Below are 26,642 nucleotides of genomic sequence, written 5' to 3'. Positions count from 1 at the left end.
CCCACTCCATAAAGCACCCGAAACAAATCTCTTATTACGCCAGACTGTAGATGTGAATGTCTGTGTTGATAGAATAATTTTAGAAGTAAAACCAACCTTGCATTTGAAGGATTTATGTCTGAGCAGCAGCAGCAGCATTGTGTTGTACTTCCTGACAGAAAGCTTGGCAGCAGCGGATTGATATCACCTAGCACCTACCTTACCGGCAAAGTAAAATTCCGCTTCTGCTGAGAAAATAGTCCCTCAACATGTGACGATTCATGCGATGCAAGGTTAGTTTTATTTCAAACATTATTATATCAACACAGACATTTACACAGATAATCTGGCATAATAATAGATTTGCTTCGGGTGTTTTGTGGAGTGGGTAAGACTGTTTTTAGTGGCAGGATAACTATGGCCATTGACATGCACTAGCCTAGCACCAGCGACCTCTACAAATACAAGGACTGGGTGGAATATTTAAAAAACTGTCTCCACACATCTCCAACACTCTGGAGATGGAAATGAGGTCCTATGTCCAAAATTCTGAGCTGTCCCTTTAAATCTGGATAAGTGGAACATACTGTATGGTGGATAAAACACGGACAGATCAATTGATACTTTGCAGTGACATCACTGAGAGTGTTCTACATGTATCTCTTTTGGTGGAATGTTCAGCAGTTGCCATGGTGAAACAATACATTCATTAGCCAAATACAGCCAAAAGTTTTAAGATCAATCTGAAAACTCAGGAAAAATTGCCTACACAATGAATTTACACACCTAATTCTCAGGAGGTTTTGATGAATATGAGTGCTCATGGTCCTGTAGGTGTTTGACTTCCAACAAAAAAGGAGAAAGTGACTAACCGAAAAACTGTTGACTAATACCAGCTTGCTTGCGAATGTAATTTTATGTGTGAGAGATGTATTAAGCGTGCAAATCATCTCACTTGTTGTAGTTCCACCCAAGTCAGGTCTTTCTGACCAGATTGTGTTAATAAAGCTCAGTTTAAGTCTAACTTGATTACTACTTGAGACGATCTGTTAGAAAGAGTAGTGCTTTCAGTTAGCTTCACACTCCCAGGAAATGTTGACGACACCAGCTGCAAAGTGTCAGTAGCAGAGCTGGGATCATTGTTGTTGTTTTGCAAGTCTCAAGTAAGTCTCAACTCTTTCACCTCAAGTCCAAGTCAAGTCCAAGTCATCTGCTTTGAGCTTCAAGTAATTTCAAGTCTTTAGATTTCTATATGTAATGTATATGACTTCTAAGCAAAATTGTACTTAAAAAGTAACGGTATATTTATACATGAGTAATTATATAGTAGAGTTGTAGAAATGCTAATTTTTCCTTTTTAAATGTCTTGACAAGATCTTATTACTTGTTATTTTGTCATGTAGTTTGCACTGAAATGGAAGTGTAAAGTATTTTCTAAAAAGATTATATTTTATATATATATATATATATATATATAAATAAATAAATAAATAAATAAAGATAAAGATAAGACTGACCTGAAAAGATAAGATGGCCCGATGCCCGGCAATGAACACAAGGCAACCCCGATGCCAGTTACAGAGGCTAAGTGAAGTACCATCTGAATGTGAATGCAGCACTGACAGTGATCCCTACCACAACACTGAAACCAATGAGCTGATATACACTTCAGCAGCAGTGATCCTAGATGTGTTGGGCTATAAGAGCAACCATGGGAGCCATGCGATACAATACCCACCATGGCAAAGACGGTTAGAGGCTAAAATCAAGGAGGTGCGGAGAGAAGTGAGCCAACTGTCAGAGGCCCAGAAAGGTGCAATGAAAAAGCAAGTGCCCAAGAGGTACAACCAGTTGCCCATACCTGAAGCACTCGAAACTGCCAAACAAAGGCCTTGGCCAGCCGCCTAAAGAGGTACACACGAGATAACGAGGCCAGACGAATAAACTGGCTGTTCGCAACACAACCGGCGAAAGTGTACGCTCAGTGGCAGGGTACCAGAGCATACCCACCAAGGCTGGAGACTGAGAGGTACTGGAAAGGCATATGGGAGAGGAGCAGATGCACAGTGGCAGTGAAGACCACAGCAACCTCCCTGAACAGAATCCAGTCACCATCACAGTGAGTCTCAGGTATGAAAAACTGGACCGCACCGGGGCCCTGACATGATCCATGCGTACTGGCTAAAGAAGCTCACTGCCCTCCACGAGCACCTGGCAAATGAACCAGCTGCTAAGGGATGGGACTCACCCTGAATGGTTAACCCAAGGGCGTACGATCCTGATCCTAAAGGATCCTTCAAAGGGTGCAGTCCCATCCAACTATCGGCCAATAACCTGTCTCTCCACAACATGGAAGCTCATGTCAGGCATCATTGCGGCTAAGATAAGTGGGCACATGAATCAATACATGAGCGCAGCACAGAAGGGTATCGGCAAAAACACCAGGGGAGCCAAACACCAACTCCTGGTTGACCGAACAGTCGCCCGCGACTGCAGAACCCGCACTGCCTGGATTGATTACAAGAAAGCCTATGACTCAATGCCACACACATGGATCATTGAGTGCTTGAAGCTGTACAATATCAATGGTACAATATCAATATGGTTGTGGAAAACCACCCTTGAAGCCAAGGGGAAGCCACTTGCACATGTGTCCATCAAATGTGGCATATACCAAGGAGACTCACTGTCCCCACTACTGTTCTGCATAGGCCTGAACCCTCTCAGCCAAATAATCGACCGCACTGGCTATGGATACCGACTCAGAAACGGGGCCACCATCAGTCACCTCCTCTACATGGATGACATCAAGCTGTACGCTAAGAGTGAGCGAGACATCGACTCACTGATCCACACCACAAGGATCTACAGTACAGACATTGGGATGTCATTCGGGCTTGAGAAATGTAGCAGGATGGTGACAAAGAGAGGGAAGGTAGTCCACACAGAGGGGGTGTCACTCCCAGAGGGAACAATAGCAGACGTTGAGGACAGTTACAAGTACCTTGGTATCCCACAAGCAAATGGCAACCTCGAAGAGGCAACAAGGAAAGCGGCTACGGCCAAATACCTGCAAAGAGTGAGGCAAGTCCTTAGAAGCCAGCTCAATGGCAAGAACAAGGTGCAGGCAATCAACAGCTACGCCCTGCCAGTGATCAGATACCCTGCAGGGATTGTAAGCTGGCCAAAGGAGGAGATACAGACCACAGATGTTAAGACACGAAAGCTCCTGACCATGCATGGAGGGTTCCATCCCAAATCCAGCACCCTGAGACTGTACGCAGGCCGGAAGGAAGGGGGCCGAGGACTAGTGAGTGTGGGAACCACTGTCCAGGATGAAACATCCAAGCTCCTTGAGTACATCAAGGACAAGGCCCCGGCAGATGAGGTGCTCAGAGAATGTCTCAGACAGTGGGGTCCAGAGGAAGAGGTGCTGGAGGGACCATCATGGCAGGACAAACCCCTACATGGGGCGTACCACCGGAGCATAACTGAGGCTCCTGAGACAGTCCAGCACATAACTGCAGGGTGTAAGATGCTGGGAGGGAAAGCATACATGGAGCGACATAACCAAGTGGCGGGCATAGTGTACAGAAACATCTGTGCAGAGTACGGACTGGAAACCCCAGGATCAAGGTGGGAAACACCTCCAAAGGTTGTGGAGAATGACCGAGCCAAGATCCTGTGGGACTTCCAGATACAGACTGACAGAATGGTGATGGCGAACCAACCAGACATAGTGGTGGTGGATAAGAAACAGAGCAGAGCTGTGGTGGTTGACATCGCAATACCAAGTGATGGTAATATCAGGAAAAAGGAACACGAGAAGCTAGAGAAATACCAGGGGCTCAAGGAAGAGCTGGAGAGAGCCTGGAAAGTAAAGGCATCAGTGGTGCCTGTGGTGATCGGAGCACTCGGGGCTGTAACCCCCAAAACTGGAAGAGTGGCTTCAACAGATACCGGAAAAAACAATGGACATCTCAGTCCAGAAAAGTGCAGTACTGGGAACAGCGAAGATACTGCGCAGAACTCTCAAGCTCCCAGGCCTCTGGTAGAGGACCCGAGCTGAATGAGGGTGAGAGAGACCTACCACCGTGGAAGGTGAGAAACACATATTTTATTTTATTTTATTTTTTTTTTTTTGGGAGAAGCAGTCTTCTCAAGTCACTGACCTTCAAGTCCAAGTCAAGTCCCAAGTCTTAGTCCATTAATCAAGTCAAGTCTCAAGTCTTAAAAATAGTGACTCAAGTCTGACTCGAGTCCAAGTAATGACTTGCAAGTCCCCACCTCTGGTCAGTAGTTTTGGATACTTCTACTGGGATGTGGGACATAAAGCTCAAAAGTGAGTGAAATAGGAACATGTGGTCACTTCTCTACTTCTAATAGTACTGAAGGCCCATTTCCATTGCAGTAACTAGTCTTTGCTTCATCTTTGTTTTCACTGACCCTCCCTCACCCTGGCTCAGCTGCTGTCCTGTGTGTACATTACTTTATTGCTAATAGACTCCCATAAGACCATCTCTCAGTCAGGTGAAAGGACTTTGTGTCAGGTGAACTCCACAAACAAGTGGACAGTGTTTTTATTCGGCTTCATTCTCAGGGGTATGACTCACTCTACTCTCCCTCTCAAACAGACTAAGGCAATAAATCACTAATGAGAAACTCCAAGAAAGACAAGAGGTCAATTTAATAAACGCTTCGGACATTTAAGAACATTTCATAAAATTATAATTAAAACTGATTAGACTGACATACCTGCCCATTCCCCGGAGACCACTGATTTCATTCAGCTTTTTACACGCTTCAGCCACAGACACATCGTCGTCATGATCCCTGAACACAAAAGACTATTAGAATAAAACCAATAAAGATTTTTGCTATCAGATGGATCCCATAATATTGCTATCACACATTTTATCAGACTAAAAATAGATTATTTTAAAGAGTCCATATTATGCTATTTTCTGATCTAGGTTACAATGTTGTTTCCTCATCACACAAATACCTGGAGTTGTGTTTTGTTTCACACATAAATCCTGCATATGGTATTTAGACTTCCCTTAGTTCTTCCCTCAAACAGAAAACATTTTGTTCCATCTTGTGATGTCATGTGGTAATACAAGAAGTGCTCCACTGTGTTTTTAAACACCATATACCTTTACTAATATCATTAGAATCATTTCAGCCCATGAATTGCCAATTTCTACTGAACTAAAGGTAAAAGGTAACTGTTAACTTGAACACTACTGCTTCATGACATTGTAATGTGAAACTGAGCATTTCAAGCTTTTGAGATGTAGATAGACTAATAATAAAGGGTTGCATTAACATGTCTGAATGAAACAAAACACTCCAGGTATGTTTTGATGAGGTAACAACATTCTAACCTGGCTAAAATTCTCTGTAATGTAGGAGTATTAAATGTGCACTATGTAACTTTTGTGAAGTAGGGTCTGTCATCTGCTTATCTTCACAGTGATGTTATTGCTTTGTATAGCATGTTCTACAGTGTGTTACACTTTGCTATGGAGACAAGCAGATTGCACCACCAAGTTATAGGTCAGATTTGTGGAGAGGCAGACCTAGTTTCTAAAAATAATTATCAAAACAATAACGAAGCAAAAAAACAGGAATGTATTATACTGGTATTGAAGACATTTGGTGGTTGGCGTTTAGCACAGTCATCGTACCATATGTCCAGATGTAGGAGATCATTGTGGACATCATCAATTTCACTAAAAACAGAAAAATAAGATAGTTTTCAATTACTATTTAAAAACACACTGACATCAGACAGCTATATTATTTGAAATGACAGAGGCAGAGACAAGGTTAACAGAACATAACTATTTTGAGGTTTATTTTGTCCCTAGAAAGAATTAACCCCATTTAACATTTAACAATTAGAAATAGTAAATTAATTATGAATGTCTCCATTACGTTTTACATTTATCCATGATTTTCAGAGTGGGTTTCAGAATGATTAAATGCTATTTATTAAAGGGCCTGTACCTGACATTTTTCATGGATTTGAGCAATTTGTCTTGCCTCTGTACAGATATGGTGTATAAAATGTCCACTGTGTGCTGGCTGCATCTAATGTAGTGTTTAATTGTCTAATAATCAGGAAGTATGTGGTTGGCATGCTAGTTTTTGTTAGAAGGCAAGTGGCAGCAACTCCGCTCTGGTCTCTGAAAGTTCTGAAAAGCGCTTATGAACTCATCATGGTGAATAATTATAATGCTCTGAATGCATAAGGCACATGAGGAACAACTGGACCACTGCAAATCATTTAAAATGAAATTTATGTTAGTTTTTTTTTTACTCTATACTCAGGTATAGCACATTTAAAACTCAAAATGTCTCATAACAGGAAGCTAAAACCAATGAATACATAGATTTAAGACTTTATACTTACAAAACAAAGTGCTCGTCCCACACAGGGTTGAGAGTTTCCGGTTTTACTTCGGTCACCTGAATACATCGTGCTGGTAATGCCTCTTTTGTGCTTAAACGCTTCTCCAGTTTCTCCTTCCTTTTTCTGAAGCTGAACTTTCTCTCTTTCTTCTCCTCCATGTCATGTGGGCTTTGACCCTCAAGAATTCCCAGCATGCAATAGGGGTCACTATAACCTGGAAAAACACGCTTGGGCTGTTATTTGACTATTGTGAAAGTTTTTTACCAGCTGAAAGATTTCCAATAAACTGGAGTGCTATATTTGTTGTCTTTCAGGTAGCGACATTTTACTTAGTATTGGATAGATTTATTGAGCACTTTAAATCCCTCACCATTGGCGTCCTTGGCCATGAGATTCTTTGCTTTCAGCACAGATACTCGCAAAGAAAAGCTGGCACGCTGTAATAAGGTGAAAAAAAATAACAACGGTTAGAGAATAGAGATTGAGGAAATATCGCAAACAGGTTTAATGGGTTTATTTAAATAGAGGTGGCAAAACACAACTGACAACACACAACTGAGACTTAGGATTTCATTTTAGCCATAGTAAGACAGTGTAACAGTAACTGGTACCAAAATATTCTTTCATCTACTTCCACCACTACCACTCCCACTACTACTACTACCACAAAGTGTAGTGTACATTTTCTCCTCTTTATTTTGCTGCTGTTGTAACATAGTGCTTACTGCTAAACATACATTTAATTAGTACATAATATCCACGTACATAGAATTTCTACTAAAGAGTCTACCTACTTCCTAAATAAATAAAGCATACAGAGGAATGTGACTTGTAAGATACAAATAACATTTTGGTTCAAATTTGGACTTGAGTGTGTTTGTAGCTCAAAATTTGAAGAAATGATTTTGGCGATTGTAGCTCTGCAGGCTTCTCATTGACTTTATTACTGCAGCAGACACTGAAGAAACTGTCAGAGCCGCACTCAGACCCCAGCTGTGCCAAGCCCCTCACAAGAACATTTAACACACAATACTGCTATGTGCCCACTCTGCAAAATAACCTTTTGCTCCCCATACAAAAGTACTTCTCAAAACAACAGTTAATAACACAGTGGGAAACTAGAGCAAAAAGAAACCCGTTTATCCTGCCCAAACTGTACTCCTTAAGTGGCTTATTTGTGAAGATTTGGCTATTAAATGCCAACAAACAGCCAGTCTTCAGCTAATCTTTCACTGTTATGCCAAATATTATTTTACCATGGCACAACATATTACATAACCACTGTTTAAAATTGCTGGGTTTCAAATGGCAACAGAGCATTCTATAAGCCAATATGATTTAATATAGTTTTATAGTAATGAGGGGCTAAAATTCATGCAGATTGTTTTGAAGGTCCTATACTACACTAAATTGACTCTTGTGAGCTTTTAGCCATGTGATAATGTTGCTGCCTCCTCAAAAACATACCTGGAGTTGTGTTCTGTTTCATTCACATATGTTAAGTAATCCTTTATTATTAGTCTGTCTACATCTCCAAAGCTTTGTTCAACCTTGTGATGTCAAGTAGAGGTAGTTTTCAAGTTAATAGCTACTACCCTTTGTTGTCGAAGTTTTCAGCTTGTCCAAGAAAGGGTGGAAGTAAAAGGCTGGAGACCAACTGGATGTCTTACACAGGAGAAGTTTATTTATCATCAATAATATGGGGACTAGAAAAGTCAACATAGTATGTTCAAAAGAGTACACAGTATGATCTTTGAGTGTTCAAGCCCCTTTACTATGCTTCTGGAGGAGGAGGTTTATAAAGCAAGTTTTAAGACTCTGAAGGCCAGTAGGCTCCAGTTAGTCAGCATTTAGTGAGACTATGAAGGCCAGTAAATACCGGTTAGACAGCAATATGCCACAATTTACATAGTGGTATGACAATGGTATGTCAAGGGAAGATCATGGTGTAAATATATCATTTGTGTCAGTGTTAAACTGAGATGTACGTGGAAGATAAATTACTTAAATTCTTTTACACCCTTTGCATTTTTTCAGTAAAGATTAGAAATTCAAGAAATGTGTGTCCAGTTGTGTGCTGAACATGTGTGAATGAAACAAAACACAACTCCAGGCATGTTTTTGATGAGGAAACCACATAATAATTATAAAATAGGTCAGAAAATAGCGTAATATGGGTCCTTTACAATATACAATGAGTTTGTGAGTCTACTCAATATTAGAAATGAACAGGTTAACAAGTTAATACATTTTGCATTTTATTTTTAGGTATTTCATGGCAAAGTGAAATGTTATCAACAGAAAAACTGGCTCTTGCCCCCATCTGGGTTTATGACATTATCAAATTTAATAATTGGAAAACCAACATTTTGTTTTAATTAAAATTCTTTGGTGATCTTTAAGTGTGTCCAGCATTAGTGAATTATTGTTAACACATGTCTGTGCAGTTTAGTTCTTGGTTGAGTCATGCAGTTTGATGAGTTCATGTTTTTTTTTCATACAGAGCAGGGGTCTTCAGCTTTTTTCTTTGGGTGAGCAACGTCTTACAAAACAAAAAATGCCAGAGAGCGGTTGCAAGAAGGTGAGTATATATAAGAACCACAGCAAATCTCGGATGGGGTACAGTTAGAAAGACAACGGTAATTAATCCAATATGAGTTATTCAGCACAAGACGTATAACTCAGAAATCCCTTGGCTAACTACTTGGAAATAGTTTGGAGACCCCTGATAATGACATGTATTACAAGTACAATTGATTATGAATCTGACCTTAGACTCTTGGACTTTCTGTAGAATGATCTCATGCTCCTCTTCTCCCATATCAAACACCTAAAAATATAGTCAATATTAGAATTATACTTTTATGTAAATGTACAAACCCAGTGCAAAACATGTCTATTAGGAGAAATGGGCTTAGGATGTTTCTGTGGTGTTTCCAAACAGCAGGATAGAGGCTGCAGTAAACAGATGTAACACAGCTTAATATTAATATGGCAAGTGTGACTCTGGTGTTTAATCCTCACAGTGTCAGGAAAACAAACAACAGTCTAATAACACACAGTGACGGTGTCAGAGCAGAGCCAGTGGATCAGACTGTACCTTCAGTAGATACGCAAACAGCTCCTCATCACTTTTCACATGCTCAGGAGGTGCCACGCCCACTCGATTCACCACTGTGTACACCGCCTCCTCGTAAAGTAGGTCCAGCTGAGACAAGACAACTTTTGTTACCACATGGATGGAAGAAATTACTTGCTTCACATTAACATTAACAACATTAGCCATTATTATTGACTGATATTATGGACTCATATTTTCTTGTCTATGTTATATTGTTGTTTCCTCATCACAAACATACCTGAAGTTGTGTTTTGTTTTATTCACACATGTTTAACACACAAACCTGACATATTCCGGCATATTTCTCAAACAGAAAATACTCTTTTCCACCTTTTGATGTCATGTGACAATGCAGAAAGTGATCTTCTGTGTTTTTAAACTCTATACACCTTCACTAGAATCATCTGGATAATTTCTACCCCAGAATTGATCATCTCTGCTGAACAATAGTAAAAGGAAGCTATTAACATGAAAACTACCACTTCATGACATCAACAGGTGGAACAGAGCATTTTGAGCTTGAGAGATGTAGACAGACTAATAATAAAAGGTTACTCAAACATGTGTGAATGACAGATAAAACACTGTATACAAATAAAATGGTCCAAATAAGTTCCCTTGGGGATCAATAAAGTTTGTCTAAGTCTAAGTCTAAAAAGCAAATTCCAGGTACGTTTTTGATGAGGTAACAACATTATAACGTAGTTTAAAGCTCATCAGTCAGTTTTCATAATATATAAATTTTATTTATTTTTTTTAATCACATATTTCCCCCCAGAAAATATATCGCAAAAATGGAACACTGGAAAACATCTGACCAATAAACACTGTCTTCTTCATCTCATTAGAAAACATATTAGCTCTTACAAACTTGAAAGAAAAAGTCATTTGAGTCACTGTATGATGCGTTGTCAGAACAGCTGATAATTTGAGCTGGTAATTAGATTTTAATGGCATAATTTAAAGAAACAGTTTTTTACGCATTTAATTTAATGAATAATTTTACTCCAGCTAGGCCTGTCAGGATAACACATTTCAAAGAATGATATATTACTACAAAGAAATACTGCTAAATACTAAAAATACTAAAGTGCTAAATACTAAAAGACACTTTTTAAACAGACAGTATCATTCAAAGGCCTGAGCTGCAACAAATAAACAGCAGAATTAACCAATAATTAGTTGTAGCAGTATCTTATTCAACCCTGAGATCTTATCATATTACAACAAAAATAACAACAATAATAAAATAAAATGTACACATGATGAATATTGAGACTCAAAATACATAGTTTCAGCTTTGATATATTGATTGATATAGAACTTATTGTGACAGGCCTAACTTACCAATATGTTTTGAAGCAAATATTTTCCATTTTCCATTTTTTCCCTCTTTCGATTGGGCAGATACAGATACTCTCAGCAGTAATGTGAAAATTTTAAGATATCTACATGAAAGTCAAATGAGGTGAAGTCTCAGCTTGAGTCACAACCCATTCTTAAACTCTTATTCAATTACAGTGCACTCTCATGATCTGTAATTTGTCTATTGTAATGTCATCGATTCAAATAATGTTAGAAAATCACCTCTGTCCGGTTGATGCGCTCGGGGATGAAGGCCTGATCCACTTGTTCCTGAGGTGGAGGCACTGTGCATGGGCCTCTCTGACTCTGGACAAAAATCACCACAAAATTTATAAAAATAAATACAAACTCCGAAGCTCTAAAGGTCAGGCGAGGTGAGAAACTGGGCTTACACAATGTACTGAAGGTAACAATCAATAAGTGAAACCTGCACAAAGAAACTACTCTAGACTTATTCTGTGGCATTTAGCACGAGGGGCACTCAAACCACAGAAAATACTTCAAGTCACAAAAAGGGTTCAGAATAATTGTTCCGCTCACACCAGACAGGAAATTACCTTCTCCTTTTATGCTCAGAACCAGACCAGATTTTTATGCCAGATGCCCTGCCTGGTGCCATCTGCGGTGACAGTGGGTGGATGGCTGAGGGACACAATATTATCGCTAAAGGAAATGTAATGTATGCTATTGATACTTTGCAGCTGATATCATCAACATTCCCTGGGGCCATGATGCTAACTGGAAGCACTGCTCTGTTAGAAATTATCGGACTTTATTTTTACACAGTCTGATGTTATTTTAACTAGGGGTGTCAAATTATCGCGTTAATTGCGATTAATTAATTACAGTCATATTTAGCGCGTTATGTTTTTTAATCGCGTTAATCTCATTTTTAATCTCTAACTTTAGTGTTTCTGTAGTTTCTTTATTATAAAACCTGTTTTTATGTGTTGTTGGGACAACAACACACACACACACACACACACACACAAAACACATTTATACATTTTTTTATTTCGGTAATTCCACTCATTGCCGGAAACTCACACAAAACACGCGCAGTAAGAGCGATGTAAACGTCATGTTAACGTTGGCGGCGTCAGTCGCACAATGGACGAGGTCGAAGAGCCAGTAGAACAGAGGCAGCAGTGCACAGGTAAAAACACATTCGTGTCTTGGAAATTATTCTCCCGATGTGAAATATAAAAGAAAATAACAAATATAATATCGCCTGAAAACAACCTGCATAGGCTCATGATCTCTGCACTACTGTCCTATAGTGACCTGCCACATGAGGGGACACGCACACAAACACAAACAAACACAAACACAAACACACAAACAAACACACACCTTCATCATCGTTATTAACCTGAGAACGCGCGGACCACGTTTCCTTCCGTAGACACTGCGCGGACACCGCTGTCCTCCCGTGAGCCGCGTGTGGATCGTGTTTTCTCGCGTACGCGGCGTAAACCGCGCTTCCTCCTGTGTGCCTCTAAACCAGAACTAACACCAAGACTAAAACCAGGACTAAACCAGGACTAAACCAGAACTAAAACCAGAACTAAAACCAGAACTAAAACCAGGACTAAACCAGGACTAAACCAGGACTAAACCAGGACTAAACCAGGTCTAAACTAAACCAGAACTAAACCAGGACTAACACCAGGACTAAACCAGGACTAAACCAGGACTAAACCAGAACTAAACCAGAACTAAACCAGAACTAACACCAGAACTAACACCAGAACTAACACCAGGACTAACACCAGGACTAACACCAGGACTAAAACCAGGATTAATCCATTCCAGGACTAAACTAGGACTAAAGTAGGTCTAAACCAGGTCTAAACCAGGACTAAAACCAGTGATCTCATATATATTTCTCTATCAATAATATTTTTAATATGGATAAGGAAAGACTGGACTTTTTATTGTCTTTAAGTAGACAAAGGTTATTATGTTCAGATTTCCTCGTCTTTGCTACTTTACAACAAACAGTTTCTTATTCATGGAGACTTGGGCTCAACAGCCAATTTGGAGAGATTTGTTAAACAATAAATGACTTTATAAAGTCACTTTTTTAAATCTATATCAGTCTTTTGATCTGCCACAATAATGTAATAATGAATTTAAATGAAAATACCTCAAATTGAAGGCTTTTCTCAGCAATTTTTAGGTGAGATTAAAATGAGATTAATTAGATTAATTAATTACAGATCATAATGAATTAATCTCTCAATTTTTTTAATCGCATGACAGCACTAATTTTAACACAATCTAACAAGAACAGATGAGCTGATTTGTCCTGTTCAAGAAGTCTCTCACACATCAAATTACAGTCACAAGTTATCTAGCATTAGCCAATAGTTTTTCAGTTAGTCTCTACACTTTTTGTTGAAAATCAAACACCTAAACAGGACCATGGACACTCATATTGATCCTGAAGACGTGCAGTTTAAATCCATTTTGTATTTTTTCTCAAGTTTTTTTTAAACTTTTTTGGCTTGGTTCCCAATATGTGTAATGTGTCTCCATGGTAACTGTTGAACATTCTGTCAATATATATACATATACATATATATAACATATAGAACACCTCCAGCATGAAGTCACTGTAAAGTATCATTAGGTTGCTGTGGCTGCATTGTCTTATATCTGCCACTGATGATAATCGTATCACTAAATCGGAGGGCTAGCACAAAAGAATTATTACCTAATCTAGTTACCTTAAATTAAAAACATGAGGATTTCTGGTATGAATTCTGAAATACATTTTCAAAAAAATTGATTTAACTGTGTGCCTTTGTGTACTGTATGTGTGTGTGTACTGTCACGCTGAAGTCACAGTTAAATATACATGATATTTTACTCAAATAAAGACAAAAATTCAGCTGTTATTTAATGAGCCGTGTAACCTGTCCATGAGTGGTCCAATGTTGAAAAGGTTTATGAGGTAATCATCTGGACACTGTTTTTGAAATCTATGCAGCTGTCTGCGCAAATATACCCACGCCTTGGACAAGATTATGCCAATCAAATGCTAATGAGGTACTTAACAGCGGTGAAGGTGAGTCAGACAAATTACAATAGAGGTAAAATGTCCCATAATGAGAATAGGCAGGACTGTTTTAATATAAAACTCCTTCGAGGGCAGGACTTCTCACGGTGCAGTAAAAATGTCAGTGTCTCAGACCAGTACCGTCAAATTGAAAAAGGTTTCTGGATGGAAGCTGAAACATCTTGATTTCAAAAGCAGGGGCCAGCTAACTACCTCTGCTATCTCTGAGACCTTTTCTACTCTGTCATTATAAATAAACATAAATGTTAAAAATATTACAGAGCCCTTATTAATATTTATTACTGTTATTATCTATGTTATAATGTTGTTTCATCACAAACATACCTGGAGTTGTGTTTTGTTTCATTCAGACATGTTTAACACAAAAACCCAGCATTTTTAGGCTTCTCTCTAAATGAAAACACTCTGTTTTACCTTGTGATGTCACGTGGTAATACAGGACATGCTCCACACACCTTCACTAGAATCATTTAGATAATTTCATCCCTGGAATTGCCAATATCTTCTGAACTAATGGTAGCCTAAAAGGTGTCTGTCAGCTTGAAAACTACCGCTTCATGACATCACAAGGTGGAACAGAGCATTTTAAGCTTTGGAGATGTACACAGACTAATAATGGTCACTCAAACATGTGTGAATGAAACAAATCACAACTCCGGGTATGTTTTTAATGAGGTAACAACATTGTAACATGGCTTAAATTTTAATTTTGAGTCAACTTTGTGTAATATATGACTTTTAAATAAACATTGTGTACTGTAGTCAGGTCAAGTAATATTTTGTGCACTTTTAATATAATTTGTTGCAGTGCAGTGACTCTCATACAAGTCCGGCACACTGTATACGCATAACACAAAATGACTTTATGGTTATTACTTGTTATTTGCATCATCATCAGCTCTAAATGAATACTGCAGTCTGGTACACTGCAGACAGTACTGGCAGCAGGGAGAGCCCAAGTTAACTGCGGACAGCAGCTTGTCACAGCTGAGCCTGCCGCCTGCCACCGCCCCGCACAACCCGACCCGCGCAACCTGACCCTTCTGTCAAAACACGTCACACAGACAAACATGGCCGCCTTTACCCTCGCCATAACTGCATACAAGAGGGGGAACAGACGGGCAGAGAGTGGAAGTTGGTGTGGTGGGTTACCTCGGCCTGGGCAGAGCGCAGCATGTTCTCCTGTTTCTGCATGATGCCATTGACGTGTTCAAAGAATTCAGCGCTCTCCTCTGAAACCCTGCCAGGGAAGAAGAGCAGATAAAACAGGTCCAGAAATAGCATACAAAGAAGCAAGTATCACGCTGAGAAAATATTAACTATATGAGGATGGCTTGACAACACTCTATGTTTGCAGACGTGTCACGGAACCATCTGCTAGTGAAGATGACAGTTTCAACTCTCTATTAGCAACGTAAACAAGGTCTAATTTACTGTGCATGGTGTTGTTCTGATTAGCAGGTGTATTCAGCATGATGGCTTTTCTCTCTCGTCTCAGGTGTGTGAATCCCCGGCCTCCCGTTGACTCCAGTTGTCATGGAGACAGCAAAGGGACTAACTGCATGGATACCTCGGGAAACCCCCCCTCCTCACCCCTCTCCACCAAATACACCACACACCCTTTTCTATTGACGTTAACTTGTGTGATAATAAGATAAAAGAGATTGATTTGCTTTTTAAAACCTTGCTAGGCCACACAGGACTTTGAAATAATAAGATTTTGACCAGTTGATTAAATACATTTATTTCAGAGTGCCTAAGGTGTTCCCTGTCAGTGCAAATATGTGAAATGTATTTGTTAGAGTAAAGATTTAAGCTTTCAGTCATAAAGGTCTGATATTAGTCTTTGTCAGTTGAAAAGACTTCAGTGCTAGAAAATGTCTTTGTTTCTGTTATGCCTTTATCTGGAATGTTCCACAGCATGAGGTTAAACTTATCTCCATATTTATCTCCAGTGCCACCATCAAGCTAAGTTACAGGTCATATCTGTGGAGAGCCGACCCTCTTACAGTACCATACCAACTTTATTATAAAAGCGCTTTAACACTTTACTTTACTTTATATGGGATGATGCCTGGTCATACACAGTAAGAAAGCATGTTTTTCAAGGTAATTTTTGGCAACATAAACAACTGTAAATTAATAAACCCAAGACAGATATATTTAATACCACACTGAGCAACATTCCAGGCAAATCAATAATTAATAATAAACCTCCTTGGAGACAAGCAGATTGTAGACCCTTTACCAGAAATGGTGCATAGTTTGTGGAAAGCAACAACAAAACCATCTTTTATTCTAATGACCATGCTAAAAAGTGTTTTCTTTTTATTTTCTTCTTTCTGAGTGTCTCCTGCCTCTAACCACAAAAAATAAATTGGCCTCACCCAGACGGTAAACAGTAACAGTATCATCAGTTATTTTTGATTTTTTGGCGTCATCAAAATACATAACAAGAATGCATCTTACGAAAAACTTCTGAGAAACAAATCACATGCCCCAACCAATTGAGTTAAGTGCGCCAAGATGAAAACCTCAAATAGAATCATTATGTAACACGGCCCCAATCCTCATTTTAACAGACGCCCCCTTCGCCACCTCTCTCTCTCGCTCTCTCTCTGTGGGGCATCTCTGTCAGACTGTATGCAAATGAGTGGTCAGGCCCATAGCTGAACCTCGGGGGTCCGCCAAGCTGTCTGTCTCCCTCCCCCCACTGGCCCCCTGCATGCGCCATAGCTCCCATCACATTATGCAAAAGAGGGCAGAGTCCACGGAGACCCCCCTTTATTAGTGACAGTATACAGTAGTGGGACAGGTATACCAATAATATGCACTCCAGACTCTGCAGTAGGGCGGGAGGTACTGTAGACCCCTATGGTACAGACCAAGACTAATGGTGGTCACACAGCGGAGACCGGTTAGGATTCTAACAATACCGGAGCCAAGCTAATATACCACAGCGTACATCTCTTCACAAACAAAATGATTTTAGGAATTCAATTTGGTCTCTCGGATATTATTCCAGAAATGTGTTTGCAGAGTTTTTTATTTTTTTATTTTTTTACTTTGATCAGAGGAAAGGGTTTGCCAAATAAAAGAAAGCTGGATCTGCGTCTTGCACAGATACTGTTGCTATGCTTGTTAGCTCTGCCCACAATATGTCAATGAGACTTATGTATCAAGTCAATAGACAGAGAAGCTATTGCAGTCTTTGGCCTCATTGGATTTAAGCAGTTTTAAAGGTCCTATATTACGCAAAATTGAGCTGTGAGCTTTTAGCCATGTCAAAACATAGTTACTTCCTCAAAAAGATGTCTGGAGTTGTGTTTTGTTACGTTTATACATGTTTGAGTAACCCTTTTTACAAAGCCCAAAAATGCTCTGTTCCACCTTGTGATATCATGAAGCAGTAGTTTTCAAGTTTACAGCTACCTTTTATATTTAGTTTAATAGAGACTGATTGATTCTAGTGAAAGTGCATGGAATTTGAAAACACAGTGGAGCACTTCAGGACATCACGAGGCGGAAACAAGTTCTGTTTAAGAGAAGAACTGAGCCTAAATATGTAGGATTTCTGTGTTAAACATGTGTGAATCAAACAAAACACAATTCCAGATGTGTTCAGGTACGATGAGGAAACAACATTATAACAAAGATGAGAAAATATAGTCATTTGGGCCTTTTAAAGTTTGTTTGAGTTTATTTTCTTTACTGAAATCTCATTCCTGTATAAACAAATTACGATAGTGACGTAGCACAACAGGTGTTCCATTGTTAATTGTTTTAGAAGGCCATGGATGTCTGATTGAATAGACTTGTACTGTGTGGATGCCAATTAAAGCCATTAAATTAAACTGTTGCATTTAGGGCTGAACAGAAATGGATTTGGAAGGAAGTCAAAAAAGATTAAGATTTTAATTAAATGTTTTTTGGGGAGAGGATTTTTAACAGTCCAATGTTGACATTTACTGACATTTCCTACCAATATGAGATGATTCTGGTCCATCTATATCCATTAGAAATGTCATTAAGTTACATTAAGTTAATTACATTCATTTTTCACTTAGACTTTTAAAAAATTCAAATAATGTAAATGAGTTAAACAAAAAACAACTGGGCTTACTTAAAAAATTTGCATCACAAATTCAAAAGATTTAAAAAGTTTAAAGGCATGGCAGAGGAGAACCAGCTATGTGGTAACATCTAATGTAAACAAGCAGACAGACCCTCAAAAAAGTTACATAGTGCACCTTTAAACTTCAGGGTAAACAATTAGGACATTCTAACCAAAAATATTTGGTTGATTTTTGTAAAAATCTTGATTCAGTTTTGATATATATTGTGCAGCCCTAAGGTTCACTGTATTTCCAAGTGCAAAGCTGGATTCATATTTAGACTGCTGTTCCCTTGTTTGATCAGTGATTTTTTTTTTCAGAAAGTCTATGGTCAAAATGAATGTGAAATGTACTTCCAGAACCTTGTGGTGGATGTTTGCGATTGCAATTACATATGCATAATATAATTTATAATCAGTATTTAGTTCACAGTGCATATTTTAAAACATGTATATGAGTATTAACATCTGAGAGAAGATTAAAATATGTAGTGCTAAACTAATACAAGAATCTTATGCATTTCACAACAGTTTGTAAAGGTGTAAACTTCAGGGTAAAACTTTAAGACATTCTAACCAAAAATATTGTAACTTACGCGATTTTTGTGAATTTTTTTTTATTCAATTTTGATATTGTGCTATGGCTCATTATACTGTATTTCCAAGTGCAAAGCTGGATTCTTGTTGAAACTGCTGTTCCTTTGTTTAATCAGTGAATATAGTTACTGGAGACGTCCAGCTCCTCTGACGTAACTTGGATGGCTTTTTGTCTCCCATGTGTGAGTCACGAGTACGAATTAGACCAGTAAGCTCCCATTTGATTGTACAAACTTCACATCTCTCCATGTCTTCCTGCCACATTTTCACTCATCTTGTGTTTTCTCACGATGTGTCACTCAAACAGCTTGCGGATTTGTACAGACAGTCTGCTGCCTTTTGTTTGGGGCTTTGGGGAACGGTGTGTTCATGAGCAGAAATAAAGTCCGACCCATTACAACTCCACCTCGCAATGATCCAGCATCTCCAAACTGATTATGTCTGTACCTTTGTATTTTCCGGCTTTCAGTGCGCTCACGTTGTCGTAATAACAATCTGATTTGATGTTGCTAGGGAACAAGTCTATTTTTTACCTGAAAGTTATTTGCTGAAATGCGTTTAAATGCAGCAATTAGATTTTCATTTCCTTGTACAGCACAATAAATACACGCAAAATGCCATGAACTCATTTGGTAAGTGTTTAAACAGAACTAATTGATGGAGAGTGGAGGTGATGGGGAAGTCTAACGTCAAAAGAGATTACAAACACTGCATACTACAAGGGTAGATGTTAGAGCTCAGTAATTAATAGAAATTTAATTTAAATAAAAATCTGAACATTTCCAGACCACACTTGTTGACTTATTGTTTTTAATTGACAGAGTTAACAGCCAGTCGTCTGTCAGTAATGGCTATGAAGATTAAGCCAATCATGTCTTCACTTATACATTTATTTGAATAATAAAAAAAAAAAAAAAAATCATTAATAAGAGTCATATCATTTTTTGTTTCAAGACCGATCAATTGTGGTTATTTTTGTAATAGCAATAGCTGTCCAGTGATCAAAGTTGACCAGCAATTAGCATAAATGTTGCACATGTACCACTTTTTATGAGTAGAGTATATTATATATATATATATATATATATATATATATATATATAGTTTTTTCATGTAGTTTGAAAGGATAGCCTACTATAATTTAACCATAAACCCTACCTAAATAAAAGGTTATTCAAATTTGACACTAAACAACATCTAAAGTCAAGGGAGATATAAGGATATACCGAACTACTTTTGTTTCCCAGTAATGAGCAGTACTGCATTTAAAGCAGGATGTGCAGTGAGTGGCAGAAGTGGAATGGTCAGATCTCATTATAATGTCTCTGTGCAGTAATTATTATAAGAACCAAGAGGTCTCAGGGAACAGTAATGACATTTATGTTAGATGAGGTCAAGGGCCAGCATTTCATGGATGTCGTGTGGCAATGAAGAGGAGTGAGTCTTTTCATCCTGTAATTCAGAATACATTAACACTGGAAAATCTACACCAAACGAAAACATGTGCTTAATACCTTCTGTCATGTGTAAAGGTCCTATATTACACAAAATTGACTCTTGTGAGCTTTAAGTCATGTTAGAATGCTGTTACCTCATCAAAAACATACCCGGAGTTGTGTTTTCTTTCATTCACACATGTTTGAATAAAGAATAAAGCTCAAAATGCTATATTCCAAATTTACCTTTGCTTTATTTCAGAAGAGATGGGCAATTCCAGGGCTGAAATTATCCAAATGATTCTAGTGAAGGTGTATGGAGTTTAAAAACACAGTGGAGAACTTCCTGTATTATCTGACATCACAAGGTGGAACAGAGCGTTTTCTGGTTGAGAGAAGAACTCAGCCTAAATATTGGTTTATGTGTTAAAACGTGTGAATGAAGCAAAACACAACTCCAGGTATGTTTTTGATGAGGAAAGAACATTATAACATAGATCAGAAAATAGTGTCATATTTTTTTTAGTTAATGTTGACAACTAATATGAGCTTAACTAAATGTGATGATTAATAAAACAAACAATAAAGGCTCAAAAAGCATAAAAAGTATTGTCCCATAGGGTGTCTGAAGCAACAGTCTTTTAATGTCTTAAAATATTCTCAGTAATGATCAAGTATAATTTTTCTTTTAGTTCGTGTTTGTTTAATGTATCTAGATGACACTGTTGATTATTTATAGCAAAGTTTGTCTGGGCTTATTTCCATAAATTTGACATGAAAACACAAAAGAATACGTTTGAATATGCATCAGCAGTGCGTTTCTAATCATTGTATGCAAATGAGAGAGAGTTATTTTGCTCTTAATTAAAAGTCATGACATAAACGACACACAGGAGTCCCATTCATTAACAAGACAAAGAAGAGTCCCAGTACTATACTGAAACACATCTGACTATACTGCCTACTCTTGGTGATGACAACTCAGATATTAAACAAATTATATTAAAATCATTCAAATAAGCGGGTGGTCTGACCTCATTAAATATTAGTGTTATGATTACTGTGAGAAGAATCAGGATTTAAAGGGCACATAATAACACTATTTTTAAAATCTATGTTTGTAATGTTTCTCATCAAAAAATATACCCGAGTTCTTCTCTCAAACTCAAAACACTTTCTTCCACCTTGTGTGGTAATACTGGAAGAGCTTCACTGTGTTTTGAAACTACATACACCTTCACTTGGATGATTTCAGACCTGGAATTGCCAGTCACTACTGAACAAAAGGTAAAAGGTAGCTGTTAACTTGAAAACTACTGCTTCATGAAATCACAAGGTAGAACAGAGTATTTTGAGCTTTGACGATGTAGACAGACTAATAACAAAGGGTTACTCAAACAAGTGTGAAAAAAAAAAAACACACTTAAGTTTGCTTGTTGCTTATTTGTTTGCCTGCTTGAAGACCCCAGTGATGGTTGAAGACAGGGATGGGAGCTACCAAAATACACTGGCTCTGATTTGCAAATTCTCAGTAAGAAAGATTAACTGGCAGCTTATAATGGTAAGGGCACAGTGAGCGTCACAGCCACGGCTACAGCCCAGCAGGAAGCACTGGGGAGTACAGGAAGTGAAAAAGGTGTGAATATGGTGATAATAAAACACATCAGAAACTCAACTGATCAGAGATAACAATATGAACATTGGTAGGTTAAAGTTATAACAGATTTATTTAATTTATGATTTTCTTATAGCTATGTGGATGATGTGTCTTGTCCAAGGACACAACAACAACAACAATAACAACATGCAAATCACTACAGAACATTGAAAGTAAATAGAGGTCCTTGTGGTGATTAAAATGGTCAAGATCCATCGACAAACATGATTATGCATGTGATTGTTGAATCTTAAAAATCCATATTAATAATGAGAATTATAGAAGCAAATTAACCTCCAAATAGACTGAAATGTAGTCCTTAAAGGTCCTATATTACACAAAATTGACTCTTGTGAGTTTTAAGCTCATAATGTTGTTACCTCATCAAAAACATATCTTCTGTTGTGTTCTGTTTCATTCACACATGTTCAGTAATGAGTAATGCTTCATTATTAGGCCGTCTACATCTCCAATGCTCAAAATGCTCTATTCCACCTTGTGATGTCATCAAGAGGTAGTTTTCAAGTTAACAGTTATCCTTTACCTTTTGTTCTGTAAAATCCAGGGCTAAAATTATTCAAATGATCCTAGTGAAGGTGTATGGCGTTTAAAAACACAGTGGAACACTTTCTGTATTACCACATGACATCACAAGGTGTTTTTTAGTTTGAGCCTAAAGTCTGAGAAACAAAACACAGCTCTGGATAGGTTTTTGATGAGGAAACAACATTATAAAACAGAGCAGAGAATAATGTAATATGGGCCCTTTAATAGTCAGGCTTTATGTTACATTCATGTTTTATTCAGAAAATAAAGTTCACCAAGCTCGTCACACAGAGCAAACGTGGTCAAAAATGTGAGCTATTCGGTATATGGTGGCATTATAGTGAGCTTAACTATTCATACCATCTATATTTCATCTATGCTGTTTGGTCGTGGTATGTGAATTGTACATCATAAAATCTTGATGTTCCTTCTCAGAAATTGTATCACTCAAATTTAATATTGTGACCTAAATAAGACTCATATGTAAAAAATGAACCACTGAATCTCATATTGATGAAGCTGACAGTTCTGTACACATATCTGGACAGGCATCAGACAGTTCATCAATACCCAGTGGCTTTATCGGCGTATCTAAACAGCAAACTGAAGCTAGAGTCAAGAGGTGACTCATAACACAATCATCTCAACTCTGAAACTGATCCCATCTGAGGTTATCCTCCATGTTAAAAATAGCCGGCGTCGTCATTGCGAGTATATGTTTGCATCAGCAGCCCTGTTTAGGTTGCTATAGAAACCCCCAGGTTCATACTATTACTTTTGGCTTCAAAACAAGACAAAGGTATAAGTCAAGGGCTGATTTAACCTACACTACCTCATTTGTTGCTACCTCGCAGGAGCAGAGAACAGAGAACAGCTTTGACAAGGAAAAAAAAAAAAAAAAAAAAAATGACAAAAAGAAACTCAAATTAATCTGAATACTCATCTAAAAAGGCAGTTTACAATAGCCACTCAACTGTGCTTTTGGAAGCATGGTAATGATTTGGTTTGAAAATTTTAGATATAATGCAATTTAACAGAACTGGGTAAAGTACGTGCAGGTTAATGTGAACAATTTAAGACCAAAATGACAAGACTCACAGCAGCAGTTACAGAGAGTGAGTTTTCAGTGTAAAGCCAAATGGAACCAGAGTTGACTGAGCCTATTTGGAACACAGTGACCATCAGTGTAGCTAAGGTATGCCCATTTATATATACTATCTATGGTTTTGTAACACTGTCAGGATTTTAGGTCATTTTGACAGTTCCAAAAAAGCAAAACGTGCACTATTACTTGATCCAAGAAAGTAGCATTTGAAATAGTGTTTGATTGAGTCAGAGTTTGCAGTAGTGTGGTTGGAGTGACCTTGGTGAACACAACCGATCTAGTACATTCAACTTAAGAAATGTTTTAAGGCACACTGCACTTTGCTCGGGCTCTTCACTGTAGTCATCATTTTTTATGTCAATCTAATGAGTAGTGGCACTGTTCTACGGAGACTTCATTAAGGCACTTACTATCTCTTTGCAGACTGCGCTAGACCACAGTGTACTAATTATTCAATTTCCTCCCAATGTTCGAATGGCTATATGTATAGTGCACTTCAGCTAGCCCACAATACAAGCAATATAGAGGACAGCAATGAATTATAACATAAAAGCTAAAGATCAAAATACTTCATTACTCGATGGAAATACATTTAAAGGGCCCATACTGCAGTTTTTGCCCATACTGTTCTCATTAAAAACATAGCTGGAGTTGTGTTTTGGTTCATTCCCGCATGAAGAAAACACTTTGTTCCATCATGTGGTAATACAGGAAGTGCTCCACTGTGTTTTTCAATTCCATATACCATCCCAGAATTGCCAATCTCTACTGAACAAAAGGTAGCTGTTAATTTGAAAACTACCACGTCATGACATCAAGGTGGAACAAAGCATTTTGAGCTTTGGAGATGTAGACAGACTAGTAATAAAAGGTTACTCAAATATGTGTGTTTGAAACAAAACACAACTCCAGGTATGTTTTTAATGAGGTAATTGCATTATAACATGGCTTAAAGCTCACAAGAATCCATTTTGTGTTATATAGGACCTTAGTTATATAGGATTACTGTGTGCGTGATGAAAACCAGATGTAATTAGTTTTTCATTTTTCACTCTGTGGGCGTATACCTGTCTAGTGGAAAGGGGCCAGGCTTACCTGCGTGACAGAGGCTCAGGGTAGTGTGTGAGGGGGGCTGCTGGGGGTGGGAGGGGGCGGGTCCCGTCTGCTCCTCAGGGACTGGCTCCTCTGCACCTGCCGAAGCACACTGCTCTTCAGGTCCAGCAGTGTCGTCATGGTGTTGCCCTGGGAAACAGCCACAGTTGAAATTGAGAGGACACATGCACTGTAATGTGGTCAGTAAAATTAAGGCCTGAAGGAGGACATCTGATCTTAAATCAATATCAAACTAGCTAGTGAAGGTAATAGCAAGGAAGTAGGTTACAAAAACAAGAAAATCATAGCCTGTGGTTAAAGGGCCCATATCACGCTATTTTCTGACTGAAGTCGTTTCCTCATCACAAACATACCCGGAGTTGTGATTTGTTTCATCCACACAACACACAAACGCTACATACTTAGGCTGAGTTCTTCTCTCAAAATGGAAAACACTCTGCTCCAATTTGTGATGCCATGTGGTAATACAGAAAGTGCTCCACTGTGTTTTTAAACTCCATACACCTTCACTAGGATCATTTGTATAATTTCAGCCTTGGAATTGCCAATCCAATCCAAACAGTGCATTTTGAGCTTTGGAGGTGCAGAAGACTAATAATGCAATGAAACAAAGCTTCAGGTATGTTTTGATGAGGTCACAACATTATAACATGGTTTGAAGCTCACAAGTGTCAATTTGGCGTAATATAGGACCTTTAAGGGTGCACTGTGTAACTAATGGGGGAAGATACTTTGCCTGGAATTGTCCCAGAGTAAAGCATTTAAACAAACATAACTATATTAGGATATTCTCCAATTGAGGACTGCAGTGACCGAACATTTTTAATCAGGTTCAACAGAGGCTTATCAGAAACAGGGTATGACATTTGAATAAATATTTCTGCAAAAATGATCTTGGCTGCCTGCCTCAAAAATGTGACAGCCAAAAACTTAAATGAAATAATCAACAAGATAACCCCAGAATAAACACTGGTTCCAAGAAAAGCAAGAAAAACATACACAAAAATCACAGCTAACTAGGTGGTTGAAATCTAATTAAGAAAATGCCTGGCTTGTTCCTAGTTTGATCCCAGTTTAGTCCTGAAGTAGACTTAATGTGATCCTGCTCTAGTTCTGGTTTAGATCCAGGTTTAGTACCAGCTTTGATCTGATGTGTGTGCAAGTGTGAAAGAACCCTTAAACATTTGCGCTGAAAAGACAAAAGCAGATTTTTCTTTAAAAAATCACATCAACAAAGACAAATAAACAACCAAACCCCAAACCAAACATCCCTTGGTACTTTCTTTATTCCTGAAAATGAAAGACAAAAAAAAAATCTTCAGTAGTGGTAAAACAAAAACGTAGGCAGCAGTACCTCTCTCTTTCTCCCATTGTTTCTTGCATATCTTGTTCTATAATGAGCAAATGAATGGCTTTTTGTATTAGTCTAGACAGAGGTGAGCTGGGCTGTCTGATGGTAGCTGTGGGGCCATATTTATGAAGGTGGGGAATACATTAAATTTGAGGGACTCTTTTAGAATAATCAGCCACATAATGATCCCCCCTGACTCTTAACATAATTACAGTCTTCCTCCACTGCAAAAGGTGTGTGCTATTTCTGTCTGACTCTCTATTTATCCTCAGACTTCATGTTTTTGCCACTGGAGTCAAAGAGCTTTATTCTAGGAGTGCTATAAAATATGTAATTGGGGCAGAACACAGAACACAGTCACAAAGCCAAGTCTAATAAAAAATCCATGTAGAACAATATTACACAGTTAACATCACAGGGGTTTTAATAAGAGTAGCTGTCTGGACATAACATCTGATTTGTAATTTGAGGTTGATGTAAAGGGGATGACAAACACTAGATAATGTATTTTCTACAGAAAGACAACAAAACAGGACAACTATCATTTACTATGACTGTAAAGCTTTTGTCACTTGTACACTTACTCATGGGAAGAGGACCAAAACACAACTGAAGTAAGTATGCTCTTACTCTTATGTGAGTCATATCATTTTACAGTGTAAAAGTACTGTACCTGAAAATGTCTATAAAACAAACATTTAAAGGTATATTGTACTTGAGCGTGCTAGATAGTTATAATCTATGACACCAGTGAA

General features: G+C 38.2%; 1 protein-coding gene across 1 annotated transcript in view; it reads right to left on the bottom strand.

Moving 5' to 3' along the window:
• The window catches only part of baiap3 (BAI1 associated protein 3), a 45,422-nt gene extending 20,766 nt beyond the window's left edge, over nucleotides 1–24,656 (bottom strand). The window contains 10 exon segments of the mRNA XM_020934308.2: nucleotides 4,735–4,812; nucleotides 5,670–5,714; nucleotides 6,398–6,611; nucleotides 6,768–6,834; nucleotides 9,168–9,227; nucleotides 9,498–9,605; nucleotides 11,106–11,189; nucleotides 15,121–15,208; nucleotides 24,519–24,553; nucleotides 24,555–24,656. Coding sequence (XP_020789967.2) covers nucleotides 4,735–4,812; nucleotides 5,670–5,714; nucleotides 6,398–6,611; nucleotides 6,768–6,834; nucleotides 9,168–9,227; nucleotides 9,498–9,605; nucleotides 11,106–11,189; nucleotides 15,121–15,208; nucleotides 24,519–24,553; nucleotides 24,555–24,656 — 881 coding nt within the window.
• Between the last annotated feature and the right edge of the window lie 1,986 nt (nucleotides 24,657–26,642).

This window comes from Boleophthalmus pectinirostris, unplaced genomic scaffold (assembly GCF_026225935.1).
Source record: "Boleophthalmus pectinirostris isolate CB_2022bp ecotype Guang Dong unplaced genomic scaffold, ASM2622593v1 HiC_scaffold_17, whole genome shotgun sequence".
Taxonomy (NCBI): Eukaryota; Metazoa; Chordata; class Actinopteri; order Gobiiformes; family Gobiidae; genus Boleophthalmus; species Boleophthalmus pectinirostris.
The sequence above is the reverse complement of the archived record's forward strand: the minus strand, read 5'-3'. Positions and strand labels throughout refer to the sequence as shown.